The sequence below is a fragment of the Petaurus breviceps genome, unplaced genomic scaffold (genome assembly GCF_028583685.1).
Source record: "Petaurus breviceps papuanus isolate PSGF00001 unplaced genomic scaffold, PetGlider_PUasm1.0 91133, whole genome shotgun sequence".
Taxonomy (NCBI): Eukaryota; Metazoa; Chordata; class Mammalia; order Diprotodontia; family Petauridae; genus Petaurus; species Petaurus breviceps.
The window spans coordinates 7,450,355-7,472,231 of NW_027187419.1; the positions used below are offsets into that span (position 1 = coordinate 7,450,355).

Sequence of the window (21,877 nt, forward strand, 5' to 3'; positions counted from 1 at the left end):
TCTCTCTCTCTCTCTCTCTCTCTCTCTCTCTCTCTCTCTCTCTCTCTCTTTCCCTCCTTCCCTCCCTCCCCTTTCTTGAGGCTATTTTCTCCTTCAGGAAAAGGAGTCCTCCCACCATCCCCCACTCATCTCAAATACTACTGAGTATTATTTTCACAATAAATCAGTCCAAACTCATGTTTTCTGAATAACATATATTTGTTCAGAGTTAGTGCTGATCAGTTCTGTTACACTATCCACAAGGGATACTGTTCAGGGGAGCCAAACAAATGGGAGTGGGTTAAAACACACACACACACATATTCTCTGTAACTCCCACTGAAGCCCTACCTAAGCTAGACCCTCTAAAGGAAGTCAGTAGATGGAAGAGGGAGGTAAATTACAAGAGCAGAGCAGTGTTTATGGTTGCAGATGGGTACCTGGTCAGTAAGACCGCCTGAAAACAGCCTATTTGTTAGGCAAGTCGAGCAGCCACCTGGTACTTTTATAAAGGGGCATTTGTCTACCCAGAAGATAAGGAAACTGAGTTCTGGCTTCTAATTCTTAATTAGATCAGTCCCCAGGAACTATACAGAATGTTAACTCATTTAGTTATGGAAATGGAAAACAAGCTTTCAGAACTGGAAGAGACTTAGATTCTAGAGTTTCTTAAACTGGGCTCTGTGAACTCTCTTTTTGAAACAAATATTTTGATAACTTTCAATATCATTGTTTTCCTTTATAATCTTATGTATTTTTATGCATTTACAACAATTTTCGGGAGGGATTCACAACACAAAAAAAGTTAAGAACCCCTGCAGAAGTTATCTAAGGGTAGCCTCATTTTGAGAGGCAGCAAGGTGGCACAGTGGATAAAGTGCCAGGTCTGGAGTCAGGAAGATGTGAGTTCAATTCCAGCCTCAGACACTTATGGCTGTGTGACCCTGGACCTCAGACACTTATGGCTGTGTGACCCTGGACCTCAGACAGACACTTATAGCTGTGTGACCTTTATCAAGTGAGAACATGTCTTTAGTTGAGTTATGTAATCATCAAAGGTACAACTTAGGTGTGAACAATTCCTAGACACCTCTACTGAATCAATCAATCAAAAGTTTAAACCAGGTACAGACTTAATGAAATCAGATGAGCCTACATAGAAAGGTAGAAGAAAATCAGACATCGTACCCTGAGAGGCTTGGATAAAACAGTAAGCAATTTTTTTTTTTACACAAAGAGGGTTAAGTGACTTGCCCAGGGCCATACAACCAGTAGGTTTCTGAGGCTTGATTTGAACTCAGGTCCTCCTGACTCCAGGATCAGCACTCTATCTACCACCTAGCTACTCCAATAAGTCATTTTAGAATGCAATACTCAAGTAGCAGGCCACCATAGCAATAGAGCAGCTCTAGCCAAACCCTAGAAAAGGACTCCCTTGGGGAAGGGGGAGAGATATAAGGGGGGACTCTCTGTCTCCCATCCACCCTGAGTACAGGGTGACCTTGTGATTTTTGAAAGACCTAAAGATTTAGACTTCTCATCAATGTTGGTCTCAGTGTCCCCAGAACAGCATGTGGTAATAGCAGCATCTTCCTCAGGAATCAAGAACAAGCTAGAAAAAAGGCAGTTTCAGGTGCTGACCCTCAGAAGAAGAGAGCTATGCCCACCAAAAAGAAATTCATGAGGACTCCATAAAGGGAGAAAGGGACTTCCAGAAGCCAGTATCTATGTTACCTATTTGTCACATGTTCTGTCTCAGCTTGAGCCCATTTTCCCCAATGACTTTAAATGTACAAGTGGAGGATTTGCCCCAGATTTTGGGGGGAACTGTTTCTATAACAACTGTGTTTTCTATACCACCTTAGTAAATACCTGTTCCAAAAAGCTGATTAACTCGTTAGCTAATTCGTGATTAGTGGGGAGCACACTGGATGGGGGCTTAGGAACAAAAATAAAGAAACTCCCCACCTCTGCTAGATCCCTCAGAGTTAATCCTCAAACCTTCAGAGGAAAAATAACTAGTCACCTTCTGGGGACTCAGGTTGATGGTTTGGGTGATGGCTGGGAAGTAACCCACAGAGCTACATTCTCCTGGCAGTTCCCTATACCAAACCCTGTGATATAGCTTTACAAGTTGGGGGTGGGGGGAGGGAGAGGAATCTAGCAAGATGTGAGACTGTGTAAGTAAATATAGTGCTACATTTGAGGTCAAAAGACTTGGATTGAAATCCCACCACTGACACAGTGGCTATGTGACCATGGGCAAGTTACTTCATTTCTTTGTGCCTTAGTTTCCTCATCCATAAAATGGGAGTAATAATATTTATGACATATGCCTCACAGGGTTGTATAAGATTCTAATGAAAAAATATATATTAATCATTTTGTAAATGTCTGTTATTATTGCATGACCACTGCTCACTGCTGGCAATCTCTGTGGAATAAAGGTCTAGAGTTGAGCAAAATGTTGCCTAAATTCCCAAAAGAAGTGGATGAACCTGATTCTTCAAATTGATTATTAAGTGAATGGTTTATAAGAACTTTAGAAAAGAAAGTGGTGATCACTAGGAACCAGAAAGGACTCCCTAAGAAGTCATGCTAGACTAATTTCATTTTCTTCTTTGATAAGGTTACTAGACTGATAGAATAAGAATTTGTTGCTCATTTTCAGTCGTGCCTTAACTCTTTATGAGCTCATTTGGGGTTTTCTTGGCAAAGATACTGGAGTGGTTTGCCATTTCCTTTTCCAACTCATTTTACAGATAAGGAAACTGAAGCAAACAAGGTTAAGTGACTTGCCCAGGGTCACACAGCTAGTGTCTGAGGTTAGATTTGAATTAAAGAAGATGAGTCCTTCTGAGTCTAGGCCTATGCACTATGGTACCACCTCAATAACCTAGATTGAGAATAGGTATAATCTATCTGGGCTTCAGCCACACCACACTTTTGGCAGTCTCTAGATCTTGCAGACAAGACCTAAACTCACCTCTGGCTACTTAGACATAGTATTTAGGAGGATCAAGTGCCACACTATTTTTACCAGTGGATCTCAAAGCAGAGATAGTACAAGGGAAGGGGGTGTCTCTGTTCTTTTCGTAGGACTTGTCTCTCTAATAATAAACTATAAATCTCCAGATCATCCCATCTAATTCTCCAATACTTTCCAAAGGTTAACCTTCCCTGGAAAAGTACACTCCTTCAGTCTCTACCTGTGATGGCATCCGATCTCTCTGCATATCTATAGAGACTTTAATAGTGTTTATCTGGGATATCTTCCAAAAGTGCCTTGCCACGAGATATTTCTATAAAATTAAATTATGTGAAACTAACGACTTTACTAGATGCAAAGGAGGACAGAAATATTCTAGACAGCACAGAAAAGAGATGAACAACTTGTCTCTGTCCCACCTTTAAAATTATTAAAATGTTCATGAAGCTGTGGAATATGAGCAGGCGACTTCCAGCCATCTTTCTATATGGCATATGGTGAGCCACATTGAAAAGTCAATAAAAATCAAAATGACCAAATGAACTATGCTGCACCCCCAAGGTGTATGAGTTATAAAGATATGGCTAGTCATCTTCTCCCCTCATTACCTAAGAGTGAGGCTTTAATTATTAAAATTGGGATTTAATGATTTGCATATATTTTCATAGAAGCTAGCCATAGTCATTACTACTCTGATATTTTTATCCCCGGGCACAATTAGATGTGGTTGGGTCCTACTGGGACCAAAAGTAGCATAAAATGTGCAAATGCATGAAAAGCTGCCATGCTACCAACCTACAAACCCTCAACACAGAATTTTTGTGCTGTTTCCAGTCATTTAAAGAAAACATAAAGGTTTTCTAGTCATTTGAAAAATAGAGCAAAAAAAAAGAAAACCTTACCTTTTCAGGTTTTCTTAATTGATTGGTGATAATGATAACCAAAGCTTTGATTCTCTCACCTTCTTCCAGGATGAAAGTTCACTTTCAAGCTCATACATTCTTTTGTTTTCTTCCTTTTTTTTTTTTTTTTGTAGTTACATATTTATTTTGTTATTGGGGTTTTTTATTTTTCAAATTTTTAATTTATTTATTTTTAGTTTTCAACATTCATCTCCACAAGATTTTGAGTTACAACTTTTTCTCTCCCTGTCTTTCCCCTCCCCCCCACCCCAAAACAGCAAGCCTACTGAATACCCCTTCCCCCAGTCTGTTCTCTCTTATATCCTCCCCTATCCCCCCCTAACTTTCTAGTAGGGCAAGATGGGTCTCTATACCCCAGTACCTGTATATCCTATTTCCCAGTTGTACATAAAAAATCAATTTTTAAACATTTGTTTTTAAACTTTGAGCTCCAGATTTTTTTCCCCTTCTTCCCTCCTCAACCACCCTCCCTGGGAAGATAAGCAATTCAATATAGATTGAACATGTGTACTTACCCAAATCACCTCCATAGTAGTTATATACATACATATACACACTACATACATATATATATATATATATATATACACTTCCCTCCATCCCATCCCACCCCACACCCACTCCACCTTCTCCCTCGACCCCATCCCTCTTTAAAAATGTTTGCCTCTAACTACCCTCTCTCCCAATCTGCGCTCCCCTCTATCCTCCCCCCTCCTATCCCCTACCCCCCTATTATCCTGTAGGGTAAGATACCAATTAAGGGTGTGTTATTCCCTCCTTAGGCCAAATTCGATAAGAATCAGATTGTCCCATTCCCTTTCACCTTCCTGCTCTTCCCTACATTGTAACAGTTTCTCATGCCTCTTTTATACAGATAATTTACCCTAATCTATCAGTCCCCTTCTTCTTCTCCCAATAAATTCCTCTCTCACCTCTTAATTTTATTTTTTAGATACCATCCCTTCATATTCAACTCATCCTGTGCCCTCTATGTATACATGAACATATAAATGCCCACACTCACATACATATTTATATTCACATACATCCTCCTATACATACATATATGTATGTATACATATACATATATGTATGTATACATATATATATATTCCTTTCATCTATCCTCATACTGAGAAAAGCCTTATGAGTTACAATGATCGTTTTTCCATGTGGGAATGTAAATAATTCAACTTTAATAAGTTCCTTATGATTTCTTTTCCTTATTTACCTTCTCTTGCTTGTATTTCAAAGTCAAATTTTGTGCTCAGCTCAGGTTTTTTCATCAAGAATGCTTGAAAGTCCCCTATTTCATTGAATAACCATATTTTTCCCTGTAGCATTATACTCAGTTTTGCTGGGTAGGTAATTCTTGGTTTTAGTCCTAGCTCCTTTGATCTCTGGAAAATCCTATTCCAAGCCCTTCAATCCCTTAATGTAGAAGCTGCTAGATCTTGTGTTATACTGATTGTGTTTCCACAATACTCAAATTGTTTCTTCCTGACTGCTTGCAGTATTTTCTCCTTGACCTGGTGTAGCAGCAAGCACCCCCAAGCATGTCCTCAGGGTTTGCAGCCCATATAGGTTCTTGGATCTGCTTTGATAAAGGAAAGCAACTCAAAATGGGTTAACAAGCTTACTTTAATCAGTCAGATATGTATCGCTTACCTCGTTCAGGGGAAAAAGGTCAGCACCCCGAACTTCAGAATATACAGACCGTATTATCAAGACAGAAACAGATCAAGTACACAGCTTTCCAAACTGTGCAACCATTACATCCATACCAAACAACATCTGGGTTTCAAACCGGGGGGGGGGGGCCCCCTCTGGACAACGGCTTCCCAGAATCCAGATCAAATCACAGAACACTTCTCAAAGTGAGCCCCCAAAACAAAGCTACACATCAGGGCTTATATAGCCTTCTCCTGGCTCAGAGAATGTAACAACTTTATTGACTCACTGGCCAATCAAGAAGTATCTACTGAAAAACAAGCCTCCCACCCCAGGCTTCAGGTGCACTTTAGCCTAGGGGCAGGGAAGATCTTCCAAATTTGCATTCCCATTACACCTGGGAACTCTGGAATTTGGCTATAATATTTCTAGGAGTTTTCTTTTGGGGATCTTTTTCAAGAGGTAATTGGTGAATTCTTTCAATTTCTATTTTGCCCTCTGGTTCTAGAAAATCAGGGCAATTTTACTTGATAATTTCTTCAAAGATGGTGTCTAGACTCTTTTTTTTGATCATGGCTTTCAGATAGACCAATAGTTTTTAAATGCTCTCTCCTGGATCTATTTTCCAGGTCAGTGATTTTTCTAATGAGATATTTCACATTGCCTTCTATTTTTTCATTTGTTTGGATCTGTTTTATAGTATCTTGATTTCTCATAAAGTCATTAGCTTCCATTTGCTCCAATCTAATTTTGAAGGAGTTATTCTCTTCAGTGAGTTAACCTACCTATCATTTCTATTTTTGTTGTTGTTGCTGAGTCATTTCAATTGTGTCTGACTCTGATTCCATTTGGGGTTTTCTTGGCAAAGTTTCTGGAGTAGTTTACTATTTCCTTCTCCAGCTTACTTTACAGGTGAGGAAACTGAGGCAAACATGGTTAAGTGACTTGTGCAGGGTCACATAGCTAGTAAGTGTTTGACTCCTGATTTGAACTTGGGTCTTCCTGACTCCATTCCCTGTACTCTATCTTCTTGGCCACCTAGCAGTCCATTTGACATGGTAAAGTCCAATATTTCTAATATGTTTGTACCTGATAGTCTCTAAAAAGATCCTTACATAAAATCATGAGATTTACAGCTGGAAGGGACCTTAGAAATCATCTAATCCAATACTCTCTTTTTACTGATGAGGAAACTCAGTTTCAGAATAAGTACATCACTTATCCAAGAGCACACATCAGATAATAAGTAGCAAAGAAAGGATGTAACTCAAGACTTCGGGTACCAAGACAGCACTCTTTACAGCACACCTTACTGCCTCGTGTTAATGCTATAGATAGTTCACTAATCAAATCTGGCTGATTTAATATTCACAAAAGTAATTTTTTTCCATGAGATCTGTTTCAAAACTGCCAACTCCAACCTACACATATAATCAAACTCTTCCATACGTATTCAAGCTGAATTAAACTGCTGCACAACATCCAAAACTGTTGTTTCCATGTATTGTCTTTAGAACTAAGGAATCTCTCCCTCAAAAAGCAAAAAGAAGAACAAAAAATCTAACCTTTCTATGGTATACTTATGGATGCTGAATCATGGAATTATACAATAATTACACAATTTTAAAGCCTGAAATGACCCGAGATGTAGTCTAACCTCCTGATGTTCTATAGAAAAAGTAACTGAAGCCCAAAAATATTTAATTATTTGGGCAAGGTTGCATAACTAGTAAGTGACAAAGCTCAAACTAAAACCCAGTTCTTCTGACTCCTTGATCAGTACTCTTTCAACTAGACCACACTACCCCTCTCTCCTACCCTAACCCCACAGGTCAGATAAAATTAGTTTGGGAAGAAATGATCTTCTTATTATAGGTCCCTAGCAAAACATTTTGGTTTGGTTTGGTGGTTTTAGGGAGAAACAAAACAAGATGGGGAGAAACTCAAATTGAAGAAATGTTATAGCCAGCTGCAACAGCCTCAAAGCTTTATAACAGTTCCATTTCACACCAGAATCCCTAAAATTTCTCTATTCAATAGGATGCAAAGATTAAAACCTTTCCACTAAGTCCTTCTATTCTTTCTCTTTCTCCCTCCTGTATCTGTATATCTTGCTTGTCTCTCTCTTTCTGTCTGGCTCCCTAAACCAATTGTCTGTCTGTCTCTGTCTTTCTCTCTCCATCTGTTTTTTCTGTCTGTCTCTCTCTCTCTGTCTGTCTCTCTCTCTGTCTCTCTCTCTGTCTCTGTCTCTCTCTTTCTGTCTCTCTCTGTCTCTCTCTCATACACACACACAAACACACACACACACACACACACACACACACACAAGAAGGTTTCACTTAAGAACACCAAGAGGCAAAAATAAGAGATGTTGTTCTCTTGAAGCAACTCAGAGCAACTACAGTTTCACTAATTCTAATTCTTTCTAAAAGTAATGATTTGTAATCTATGCATTAGTCTTCTATCAGAAGTTGGCATACAGTTCTTTTCAGCCACCATTGGTTATGGCATCATTTATCAAATAAATTACTCAACAAAAAACTATATGTGAAACATACAGAGTTATCCTCAAATTTAAAGTATCTAATTCATCACCATTACAAATTTAAAAATTAATAGAATAACTGATATTTATAATCATGTTTTCCATTTTTAAAGCATTGTATAAATAACAGAGACCAATGCTTTCACTGGTATAAGGACCTGCCAGCTGGGAGTTCCTACCAATCCAGAGCACCACCTTCCCTACAACTTGAGGCTTAGTTACCTACAAAGCACTTCTTAAACTGTGGGTCTTGACCCTATATGGGGTCATGAAAAATCTGGCAACAGTAAAAGTTTTCTGAATGTGCAATGACCAAAAATTAATTCAGAATCAAACATGTAGGGCAGAGCCAAGATGGCAGCATAGAAGTAGGAAAAATCTGTGAGCTCCCCCCATAACCACCTAAAATACCAATAAAATATGACTCTAAACAAATCTTAGAGCTACAGAACCCACAAAGTGACAGAACAAATCTCCCGCTGAAGGCAGCCCAGCAGACCAGCAGGAAGGTTCCATCGCAGCATGCTGGAAGCCCAGTGGCAGGCCCATGTGAGCCTGCAGTTTTAGCCCCAGGGCAGCCCCCAACCAGCATGACTGGAGTGGACTTGGGAGAGTGAACTACTAGCAACTGTGCCAGTTTCCAGAATTATCAACCAATAAATGACAAAAGACAAAGTAAAAGGTGAGTGTAGAACTCTGTTGGAACTGGGGAGGACAGAGTACAGTCTAGCCACTACCCCCAGGGCAAGAAGGCGAGAAGTGGTAGAGGAGCTGTGGCCGTGCAGCCACTGCCACATGGCTGCTTCAGAGCTCCTGGCCTGAAGATTGTAGGGGGACCAATTGATCATTCATAGGGTAATCCCTCTTACTTTAACCTGCTTGGATCTGGATCACTGTCTTGGGTGGAGGTCCTGGGTTGTGTGACCAGCGAGCCAGAGCTAGCGGGACAGGCAGAGAGGGTGCCTAACTAATGGATCCAGCAGCTGTGAAAACCCCAGTGATTTGGGGTTTTCAGAGCTTTTGGGGGACTTCAGAGCTCTCCTCTCTGGAAGCAGAGCTCTACTGTGGCAAGGCACTCAAAAGTCAAGTAATTGAGTGGCAACATGAACAAGAAAAAGAAGCAAAGAAAGCACAGCAATCAAACCTTAGATTCCTTTTTTGGGGACAAAAAGGATCAAAGCATGGAACAGGAGGAAGACAGCAAAGTCAGAACTCCTGCACCAAAAGCTTCCAAGAAAAATATGAACTGCTTACAGGTCATGGAGGAACTCAAGAAGGATTTTGAAAATCAAGTAAGAGAAGTGGAGGAAAAATTGGGAAGAGAAATGAGAACGATGCAAGAAAATCATGAAAAGAGAGTCAACAACCTGACTGAAGAAAATAACACCTTAAAAAATACACTAACTCAAATGGCAAAAGAGTCCCAAAAAGCCAATGAGGAGAAAAATGCCTTAAAAAGTCGAATTTGCCAGATGGAAAAAGAATTTCAAAAGCTCACTGAAGAGAATAATTCCTTCAGAATTAGATTGGAGCAAATGGAAGCTAATGAATGACTTTATGAGAAATCAAGATACCATTAAACAGATTCAAAAAGATGAAAAAATAGAATGTAATGTGAAATATCTCATTGAAAAACCACTGACCTGGAAAATAGATCCAGGAGAGATAATTTTAAAATTATGGGACTACCTGAAAGCCATGATCAAAAAAAGAACCTAGAAATCATTCTCCAAGGAATTCTTAAGCAAAACTGTCCTGATATTTTAGAACCAGAGGGTAAAATAGAAATTGAAAGAATTCACCAATCACCTCTTGAAAAAGATCCCAAAAAGAAAACTTCTAGGAATATTATAGCCAAATTCCAGAGTTCCCAGGTCAAGGAGAAAATATTACAAGCAGCCAAGAAGAAACAATTTTAATACTGTGGAAACACAATCCAGATAATACAAGATCTAGCAGCTTCTACATTATGGGATCAAAGAGCTTGGAATATGATATTCCATAGGTCAAAGGAGCTAGGATTAAAACCAAGAATCACCTACCCAGAAAAACTGAGTATCATGCTTCAGAGGCAAATATGGTCATTCAATGAAATAGAGGACTTTCAAGCATACTTGATGAAAAGACCAGAGTTGAATAGAAAATTTGACATTCAAATACGAGAAGCAAGAGAAGCATGAGAAGGTAAACAAGGAAAAGAAATAATAAGGAACTTATCAAAGTTGAACTATTTACATTCCTACATGGAAAAACAATAATTGTAACTTATGAAACTTTTCTCAGTATGAATATAGCTGAAGGGACTATAAATGTGTGTGTATATGTACATATATGTGTGTATACATATATGTCTATATAGGAGGGCATATGTGTTTATGAATACATATGTGTGTATATATATATGTCTATAGGTATACATAGACAGAGAGTACAGGATCAATTGAATAGGAAGGGATGATATTTAAAAAATAAAATTAAGAGATAAGAGAGGAATATAATAAGAGGAGATACGGAGAGACAGAATAGGGTAAATTATCTCATATAAAAGAGGCAAGAGAAAACTGTTACAATGGAGGGGAAGAACAGGAAGGCAAAAGGGAATGGGTCAACCTTACTATCATTGAATTTGGCCTAAGGGGGGAATAACATATACACTAAATTGGGTATCTTATCCTACAGGAAAGTAGGGGGATGGGGATAAGAGGGGGAATGATTGAAGGGAGGGCAAATTAGGGGGGAGGGTAGTTAGAAGCACACACTTTTGAAAAGGGACAGGGTCAAAGTAGAAAACAAGTGGGGCATGGGATAGGATGGAGGGAAATGTAGTTAAGTCTTTCACAATATATACACTATGGAAACATTTTGCATAGCTACACATGTACAACCTATATTGAATTGCTTATCTTTCCAGTAAGGAAAGGCCTTTGATGAGAGAAGAAGGGAAAGAATCTGGAATTCTAAGTTTTAAAATCAAATGTTTAAAAAAAGTATTATTGTTATTCTTTTTACATGCAACTGGGAAATAAAATATACAGGCACTGGGGTATGGAGATCCATCTTGCCCTACTGGAAAGTCAGAAGGGGGATGGGGAGGATATAGGAGAGAGCAGATTGGGGAAGGGGGTATTCAGTGGGATAGCTGTTTTGGGGTGGTGGGTAGGGGACAGACGGGAAGAAAATTTGTAACTCAAAATCTTGTAGAAATAAATGTTGTAAACTAAAAATAAATATAAATGTTTTTTATTTAAAAAAAGAGTCAATAATGTAATGAATCCAAGGTCTTTCTGGAAGCGCATCCAAGTGTTGCATCGAACTTCACTGCAGCCTTGGTTATGAACACAAAGCATGTGCACTTTTCACTGCACATGCCCTCAGGCCAGGCAACATCAGCAAACACTGCCAAAACTCAAAGGGGTCAAGAGTGGGGAAAGTTTAAAAAGCCCTTGTCTAGAACACAGTGTTTATAATTTACCCAGGGTCACAGTCATATTTGTCTGAGGTGGGATTTGAACTCAGGTCTTGTTGGCTGTAATGCCAGATCATTCTCCACTATACTACACTGCCTCACTACATGATTTACAGAATCTGTTTGATTTTCATGACATCCCTGTGGGATGAGTCAAGAAGGAATTATTCCCTCTGTTTTAAAGACAGAAAATTGAAATGGAGAAAGACTAATAAGTTGCTCATGGTCCCAAAGCTAATGAAGCAAGAGGCTTACATATATTTTCTGACCCCAAATCCAGAGCTCTTAAATTTTTTTTTAATTTTTTAAAAAATTTTATTTTATTTTAAATTCACAGAACAAAATAAGCATTTCCATAATACAGTATAATAAAAAGGATGATTGCACATGAAACTGCATTAAATTTAACATAACTTTAAGACACATTCTAGCCTTTCATCTGTTTGATTCTCCATTGGATACAAAATTTTATATGGGGTGCTATGAGAAAAAAGAGAAGCTCCTCTTCTTCCCCTCACCTCCCAACCATGCAAATGAGAAGCTAAGAAAGAAATAGCTCAGGGGTGGCCAGGTGGCGCAGTGAGTAAGAGCACTGGCCCCAGAGTCGGGATGACCTGGGATCAAATCTGGGCTCAGATACTCAGCACAACACCCAGAAATAACTGGCTGTGTAAGCTTGAGCAAGTTACTTAACCCCAATTGCTTAAAAAAAAAAAAAGAAATAGCTCTACGCACACAACATAGTCCTGCTGATTTACATATATTTAATACAAATTAACATAGTAGAAAAATGGCTGGGACCAATGAGAAAGCAATTCCTATGGGAGGGTGGTCACACCAGAGTAGGGACTACTTTTTCAGTTGCATTATTTTAACAGGATGTATAATGAGTAATACTTATTCATGCTCTTCAAAATCAGCTACATTGTCACCCAAGTTTGAATTACTATAAAGTTCTACATACATTTTAATATTTCAAATACCCTACAAAAATATCCTTTACCTCCAGAGTTATGCCCTGGAGGACTTAGATGTTCCTGCCCAGAACTCCTACCCTTGGTCTCTAAGGGACTTATTGTGGTTGCCTCAGTGGCCTACTAAATCTAGGTTCTTTCTCTAGCTAAGTTTCACTTTAAACCGAGACTTCTCCACACCAACCACCTCAGTCCCTCCTCTCTCTTTTCAATCCCCCATTGTTCCTAGAAAGGGTGTGTCAATCATATCCTCCTATGACTCCATTTAGCATACCTGTAACTTTCTAAACCAGTCTTCACTAGCCACCACTATGATTTGTGTGTTGTATGCACTAAGAGAATGTAAGCTCACTGAGAGGAGGGGCTATCTTTATTTTTTATTGTATCCTCAATGCTTAGCATAGTGGTTGGAGCATAGCAGGCACTTATGGGATACTTTTTAATTCATTCATTTATTATTCATGCCTAGAAACTATCCCAACTAGGAAAACTAGATGACCATGACAAAATAATATGAAGAGATTTGTCTTAATGATACACCAAAGCACTGTGGCAACAATTTTTTTTTAATTTGCAAAGTACAACTCTAGATTTAAATGAAAAATTTTGCTTGTTTGAAATGTTTTTTACATTCAGATATTCTAAGATACAATAATTGTAGCATTTATGCGACAATTTATTAATATTTCAATAGATAAAGTTCCTTTTCAAAAAGATTAGTCATGAATTTAATGTTAAGATAGTAATACTAATCCCCAACAGCTGATAACTCTCCCTTGTAGACAACGATGTTTTTGTCAGTTTCGTGCACTTTGACTTTATAAAGGACTCCTACAGGAAGAACTTTCTGCAGATTTTCCCAGATATATACAGCTACATTTTCTGTTGTGCTGTGGATAGAGATAAAGATTTTACAAGTTCAATATGAAAATAATCTGCAAAGTCTCACACCCATCATTCTCAGGAAATAAACGTTCTTGTTTAAATGTTATATTCTCAGGCAAACTTTAGCATTTATACTAACAACCATATATAGTAAATTATTTACTGTGCAGACTACACCAAACAGAGGATGCCTCTCTAAAATCAAATCTTTTGAGAAGGAAATATATGCATATGGGTATTTAATTATGTAAAATTATTCTATAAAAATTACTTAATTAGGAGAAATTGTTTTTCAAAATAAATAACCAAGCTTCTTCCTCACTAAATATTATATATAGTTTGTCCCAAAAGTCTTTGTGCAGCTTTAAGTTTAAAAGCTTATAATTAAGGCTTTTGGGACACCAAGTTAAAAAAGAACCCTTAGAATACCAAACACTGGGCTTAAAAATAAAGGTATTTTTAATTCACAATATTCAGATATGTACTAAGATGCATACTATCTATCATGTATCACACTATATTATATCTATCAAATCAAATCACACTATCATATCAAAGACAGCATACTATCTTAAAGTAAAGAATTTTAAAATTTCACAAACACATCTGTGCAACAGCTGCCAGCCTCTCTGTACTACAGACTGTAGCCTTGGCCTACACTAGCAAACAAATGGCAATGTCTTCAGTTTCTCAAAATCCTTTTAATTTATTTTGTAGAGTAGTATGTGCATTTGTATGTATATTGGTGTGGCATTCAAGCAACAGTAAAATAAAAACTGAGAAATGCAAATAAAATGTATCCATGAAATTAAGCCAATTCTTCCAAACCCAGAAACTTTGGAGAAGTAAGTTTGGCCTGATGCCTTTTTATAAAGATTCATATTAGTCACTTTTCTGCAAGTTATATTTTTTCGATGTAATGTCACCACATCAAGTGATGGGGACATAGAACTAGGAAATAAGCTTTGGGAAAAAAAATTCCATTAGAGGTCTCATTGGCCACTGATGGTCTCTGAACATGGCAGCATTGAAACAAACATAATGTCTCCTCCCTTTCCTTCCCCAGTCTCCCAGCATCCTCCCACCTGCCTTTATCAGCTTCATTCAACACCTACAACAGAGCTTTGACAAGAAGTTTCAGCACTTCAAAAACGTACATTTCTTTCCTTTAATCTTCGCTCTCTTCCCCTCAGCTTCAGCTCAGATCTAGCCTCGCCAGGGATTCTTGGCTAAGTGTGCCATTTTCTTACCAAACATGGACCAATTATACAGCCCCCCACCAACTGGCCATTTTAGAGCTAGAGAAGAATATAACATGGAGAGGCTTTTTTTTCCTTTTTTAATTATTAGCTAATTTATTTTATTTTTAGTTTTCAATATTTACTTCCTTAAGTTTTAAATTTTTCCCCCTCCCCAAAATGGTATGCAATCTGATATAGGCTCTACATACATGTTTGGAGAGGCTTTTTACCATCTATAAAGCCATGAGCAGTAAGGTTCAATATATCTGAACATAGAAACCAAAGCATAACTCTAGGAAGAGGGGGAATACAGCCAAAAATCCTTTCCTACTACTCACCCCCGGTGATTTTTTCTAGACTTAAAGACATTGGGTAGGTCATTAAATGGATGCTTGGACATTAAATCCTTTTTTTTTTTTTAAAGCAATTGGGGTTAAGTAACTTGCTCAAGGTTACACGGCCAGGTGTTTCTGGGTGGGTGCTAAGTGTCTGAGCCCGGGATTCAATCTCCAGGTCTTCTCAACACTGGAGCCGGTGCTCTTACTCGCTGTGCTACCTGGCCGCCCCCATTAAATCCTTTTCTCAGGCTCTTCCTCCCTTTTTTCTTGTAGCAACAGCAGGGTCAACTAACAACCCAAGCTCTTCCCACTTGAGTGAGTGAAGAGAAGGTCCCAGGGATAGCTATGGCTACTGTTTCTGCCTTTGGTGATAAACAAGTCTTAGGCTATACCTATGATGCTAACCTACTATTATAAGTTATACTCAGGTCTTATAGAAGCCACATTGTGGCGAGGGGGTGTAAGTGTAGGGAGTGAGACTGCAGGCTATTTGAACCAATATGAAAATTTATTCTCATTTTATTATCTGTTAAGAGACAAAAGTGGGAGCCAGCACCTACCTCACGACATCTGCAAAGTAAGGTACGTCCTGGTCCAGGTTCTTATGATCAAGGGGTTTCATAATTGCCTCCTGGAGCCAAAATAGAATAGGAAAAAAAAATATTGGCTCCATTTGTGATTCAGATTTGGATGGGCACTGCTTGTGCTTCTTAGACCTTGGCCCTGTTACCTGGAGTTTGGACTCCTGTGTGCTATGACTCTATCCAACCAAAACTCCAGGCAGCTTAATGCTATTCGTGGAAAATAGGACCTCCTCCAAACTGATGAGTTGTCCTTCAAGTGTAAAGACCAGGTGGCAAAACCCCAATGAGAAACCCACAATTACCATACAATAATGAACATATACCAGTCTTCATATCAGAGTGAAAATACATACATTAGAACTTTCCTGTAACGTGATCTTAAGTAATTAAGAATATTAGATAACAATTCTTGCATGATCTCGAAGAGGGTTTATATTTCAAACAACACCTCATCACAACTCTCATCTATCAGTTCCACAACCAGGCATCTGAGGCTAGCAAAAGGATGTGCAACCAGAGGTTTTTTAGAGTTACTTTTTAGGAGAAACTTAATTACAAAGTTAGTTCAAAATTTGTTAAGAATCAATTTAATTATCTTAAGCTCCTAGAAGGAAAAATATTTTATAAATGCAAAGTAGATTATTTCCAAGTGTTCAAATATATTCATATCATTTTTCTTCTTTTTTCATTATCAAGAGCTGTTAATTGTCCTTTTTTCTCACATTAGGACCTACTTTCAGCTACCCTAAAAAGCCTTGGCATCAAGGAAGCAATCATTTTTAGAATCTCAAGAGGCACCATGGTGCATGCAGTAAAAAGAACATTGGCCTTAGAGTTAGGCAGACCTAGATTCCAATCTGCCTCTGACACTTACAAGTTGGGTGATTGTGGGCAAGTCTGCTAACACCACTAAGCCTGTTTCCTCATCTGCTATAAGAGGATAATGATATTTTTCATGCTGAGCTCACCACATTGCGGTGGAATTAAATGAAGCAAAGTTTGCAAAGTACTTTGTAAACCTTAAAACACTCTACAGAAGTCAGCTACTATTAGTATGAATTATGGTTTCAACAAATTGAAAGGACTGTCCTATATGGGTAGTAAGAAAATAAATGTTTCTCTACCAAGAACAATGATTTGGGTGCTAGAGGAGGAAAAGACATAGAAAATGGCTAATACTAAAAATAAGACAAGAGTACCTTGATATCCCTGATAAGTTCAAGTCTTCTGATTCTGATAACCACATCTCTGGGTATTAAAAGAAAAGAGATGTGAAAGCAGAATCACTGTCAGGATGGCATAGGACAAGTGATATAGAACTGGAGAAGGTAAAATATTGTCTTGATTACCCCAAAACAGAAGAATAGAATCTAAAAACTAAGTGACCTTGACTTCTACTGGTAAGAGTCAAGAATGTATCATTTAAGGGGATGGCATGCAAACACCTAGAATATAAAGCAGTGATCATGAAGAGATAACATGGCTTCATCAAGAACAGGATATGCCACTAAAAGTCATTCCCAAATGAATACTCAAAGGATATGAACAAAGGATATGAATTCCCAAAAGAATTACAAACTATTAATAACTATTTGAAACATTGCTCCAAATCACTACAAACAAGAGAAATATGAAAATCAAATCAACTCAGGTTTCACCTCAGGATCAGTCTGGGAAAAATGACAAAAGGTAGAAATAGACCACATTGGAGGAAGATTATGAAAAGATGAGCAAATTAATATACTGTTGGTGCAGCTGTGTATTGATCCCACTATTCTGGAAAGTAATTTGGAATTATGCAAAGAAAGTGACTAAAATCATGCTAACCTTTGGCCCAGAAGTCCCACACCATTAGGCATATATTCCAAGGAGGTCAATGGTTTTAAAAGAAAGGTCCCATCCACACAGCAGTGCTTTGTGTAGTAGCGAAGAATGTGAAACAAAGGACAGGACCTTAGCTGGAGAATGGATAAACAAGCTAAAGAACAGAAATGTGAAGGATGATTACTATGCCAAAGGAAACGATGAATAAGATGGATAAAAAGAAGTATGGGAAGGCTAATATAACCTAGTGAAAAATTAAATAAGCAAAACTAGGAGAGCAACATATGCAATAACTACAACTGTGTAACAGAAACGACAACAACAAAACAATTGAAGCAATGCTGCAAAATTACAATGACCAAGCTTGCTAGAAAAGAAGAGCCATGAGAGGTAATATCTCCCACTTTTTTGCAGAGTTGGGGATTATGGAGGTGAAATACTGCATATATCAAATCTTTTCAATGAGCTGATTGGTTTGACTAAGCTAAGGTTGGATTTTTTTTATTCTTTATATTAAGTGCTAGCTGGAAGCAGGGAAGACACATTAGGAAATACAGGTGATATACAAACAAAAGATAAATAAAAATTCATTTTAAAAAAGGCCCCACTAGACTAACCTCTTCTCATTTTTAAAAGTTACTATCCTGACAGATCAAGGGAATGCTACACATATAGTTATCCTAGCTTTTAGCAAAGTATTTGACAAAATCTCCCACACTATTCTGGTGGACAAAAAGGAATGATGTTTGCTAGTTAATAGTACAGCTAGGTGAATTTGGAGCTTATTGAATGGACACAAATGATAGTCATTAATGGTTCAATGTCAACATGGCCCAGAGATCAGTACTTGGTATTGTGCTATTTCATATTTTTATCAATGACTTCAATAAAAACATAAGTGACATGATTATTAAATTTACTGATGACACTTAGATAGGAGAGCTAGCATACATGTTGGATGACAGTCAGAATCCAGAAAATTTCCAACAAGTTAGAATTTTGTGTTATAGCTAATAAGATGAAACTCAATAGGAATCAATGTAAATTTTTCAGTCTGCTTTTTAAAAAATCAACTTCATAAGTGCAACCTGGGATAGGTATGGCTGGATAATAGTTGACCTAAAAACACTTGAAAGTTTTAATGGATGGAAAATTCTACACATCAAAAGAGTGATATGGCAGCCAAGAAGGCCAATCTGCCCTTGGCCAAGAGAGGAGCTCTAGTATATAGACTAAGCAAATGATAGTAGGTATGCATTCTGTTCTAGTAAGACAATATGTGGAATATCACATTCAGTTATGAGTGTGACATCTCTGAAATTCTCTGATTCAATTGAGAGCACCAAGGAGACCAAGAGGATGGCAGCAGGCCTCAGGATTAGGTCACATGAAAATGAGCTGAAAGAACTATGGATATTAAGGTAGAAAAGAAAAGACAGGGCTATCCTGTGCAAGAGGGATTATACCACTTCTGTAGGAGCAATGGCAGGAAGTTGAAAAGAGACAAATTTAGACGTAAGGGGAAACAAATCCCACCAATGAGAGTTGTTCAAAATAGAATGGGCTGCCTCAAGAGGTAGTGAGTTCCCTTCCCTAGAGGTGTCTAAGCAAAGATGGATGAGCACTTTTCAGGAATGTTGTGGAAGAAGTTTTTGTTCCAGTAAAAGCTGATCTTAGAGGGTCCCTGCAACATAGAGATTCTATGACTTTCAGGCCCAGAACAATGTCTACCTCCTCCATGAAGCCTTCTCTTAACTACTAAACCCCATGGGGATCTCTTCTTTCTCTGGATCTGCAGCAACTCAACCTTTCAGGTAACACTTTAACATGCTGATTTCTATCTCTTGTATCATTTGGCTTTTTACATATACATGTCTTACATACACATGAATCCCAAGTCAGTAAGCAGTCTGAAGGCAGAGGCTCTGAGATACACTTCTCATTCCTCACAGAGCAAATGTACACTTAAAAGTGCTCAAAAAGTATCTGTTGTTTACGGCACAGGGAGGAAAAAAGGTAACAAAGAATTAAATGTAGTATGATGCTATTGTCTGTCAAAATTTGTTTTAGAAAAAGTACTCAATAACTAATCATTGGATACGTCAAATATACTTAGTGATATACTATGAACTGTGGAAAATACAGAAATATAAGTAGTCCCTGCCCAGGAAACAATGTGAGGTAATCCAATGCTAAATTTTACAGTAGCAATTATAGACTAAAGGAACCCAGAGAATGGGAAGATCTATGAGGGCAGGAGTAGAACAGCAGCTTTCACAAATGCAATTGGTTCTTTTAAGATGAGAAGAATTTAAACAGGTAGAGCAGAGAAGTAGGTGTACTTCAAGTAAGGTAAATGACAGCAATAAGCTCTCTTGATCACTATATAATATTTCAGATTGGTTTCTATTCCATGAATCATTCAAGCAGCAATAAAACAGGCAGTGGTGAGGCCAGATGTAAAAAGGGAGCTTCCCAGGGTCCACAGCAAAAACCATTCTAGAGGCAGGAGTTTGTAAGAAGAGGCCTTTGAAAGTTTGTATCTGAGGACCAGAATTTTAAAAGTACACCACTGAGCTATACAGTACTTAGTATCATTATTACCTCCATATAGTCTTTCAGATCTGTCAGATTCACAACCATTCCTGTAACAGGATCAATCTAAGGGATAAATAAAGTGAAAAATTAGATTTGGACAACCTGTTATAATTAGCCCTTAGGAAATTAAGAAAGCCAGCATAAAGCACAGAGAGCAGGTCAACATTTCCACAAATGCTTCCCCATAAACTCATTTCTAAGACAATCATCTGACTGTGAGACCCTCCCTCACACAGTACTACTTGAGCTACAAAATTACAGTCAAGTCCTCAGTTTGAAAAAGTTCTTTGCAAGTGGAGTAATTAGGAAAAGCAGCGATTCACTAGATACAAAGAGAATAACAAATAAACAATACTGGCGGAAACATAATTTAAGCATAGGATGCACAATGCCAAGAGTCCACCACATAAGCTGGAAAAGGCCTAAGCAAGCTGCAGAAAGCACAGAGACAAAGAAATATTTTCCACACGTACCTCTCCATGTACTGTCACCACAACTATGGGGGGAAAACAAAATAACAAAAACAGACATGACTTTCAACAAGTTAACATACCAGCACAGATTGGCAACATAAGCTGTAGTAGACAGGGAACCCTCTAATATTTTCATACAAAACAACTACCCAATTTTGAAGCCATTACCTTTATCATCAGATCCCAACTAAACTGAGACAGTAAAGCCAAAGCCAGGGAAAGTGTGTTGTAGTTTGGCAGGAAAACTACCAGAACTGGTGTCCAATTCTGAGCAACACCTGTCTGAGTAAGGTCACACAGCAAATTAAGCACACACAATGACTTAAATTCTTAGTAGAGACAAAAGAGGAATATGAATCTCTCTCCCTCATTCACATGAATACACACATAAGCTGACAGCAATAATTTGAGGAAAAGCAGGTGCTTTTATAAAGTAAGGGGTAATTTAGGAGAAAACTGCTTCACAAATGGATGTTTATCTGAAGGTAGGCGAATTGTTTATAGATCAGCACTTGGAAGCATCTGTTATATCTTAATAGAATAAACTCTCAAGTACGGAACTCAAAAGAATCTGTGATTTGATTTTATCAGAGTGGAAAACTCCCTCCACCCATGGCATAGGGATCAACCACCTGACGATAACTTCATAAATAAGTCCTAGGAAGTTGGCTGAAACTTGGACATCAAGCGACGTGGCCATGGTCACACAGCTAATAAGTACCCCAGAGGTGGGGTTTGAAAACAGGTTTTCTTTAATGATTTCACTTTATCCACTATGTACCATGCCTGGCTGACTCTTTTAAGAGGAAACTCTCAATTATCCAAATATAAATTACTCTTTGTGAATTATCACAGGCAAATGTTTAAACGCAGCAATATACCCACTAGGCAGCATGCTCCTTAACTACCTCCTTCCCTCAATATGCACTTAAGGGAATATAAATTCATTGTAATGTTAGCCTTGGCCAGCCCTCCTTAGATGGATAGATACTGCCACAAAAAGTCTTACTATGAATTTCTAAGCCAAATAAAAATGATTTGAAACTGCTGATTATTTTGGACTAGCTATAATATTGCTCCACTCCATTAGAGCAGATAATTGAGAGTATTTCTCTTCTCCTGTGCTTATGAATACTTCAAAACTACTAAAATTTATTTAACTAAGGGAAAGATAGTTTATATTTGAGGTAATGTAACGTCTCCTTTTTTCTAAATTTATGAGAATTTAAGCTCACAATGTTTTTTTTTTTCACTTATTAAGTCCACAATCACAGACATACACTTAACACTCAGATTCAGAGAATGTTAGACCTGGAAGAAACCTTAAAGATCATCGTAGTCCAGCTCTGCTGTTTTATAAGTATGCAACTAGAAACTGAAAGAGAGA

General features: G+C 38.0%; 2 protein-coding genes across 3 annotated transcripts in view; one reads left to right on the forward strand and one right to left on the reverse strand.

Moving 5' to 3' along the window:
- Nucleotides 1–21,877, forward strand: part of LOC138155257 (interleukin-18-like) — a 376,645-nt gene that overhangs the window by 188,994 nt on the left and 165,774 nt on the right. The gene's annotated exons all lie outside the window — the stretch shown is intronic.
- Nucleotides 13,093–21,877, reverse strand: part of PTS (6-pyruvoyltetrahydropterin synthase) — an 11,563-nt gene continuing 2,778 nt past the window's right edge. The window contains exons 3-6 of the mRNA XM_069079763.1: nucleotides 20,491–20,550; nucleotides 20,024–20,080; nucleotides 15,572–15,642; nucleotides 13,093–13,437 (exon numbers count right to left, since the gene is read on the reverse strand). Of these exons, the coding sequence (XP_068935864.1) occupies nucleotides 13,296–13,437; nucleotides 15,572–15,642; nucleotides 20,024–20,080; nucleotides 20,491–20,550 (330 nt within the window). The 3' untranslated portion in view covers nucleotides 13,093–13,295. The remainder of the gene's footprint in view (nucleotides 13,438–15,571; nucleotides 15,643–20,023; nucleotides 20,081–20,490; nucleotides 20,551–21,877) is intronic.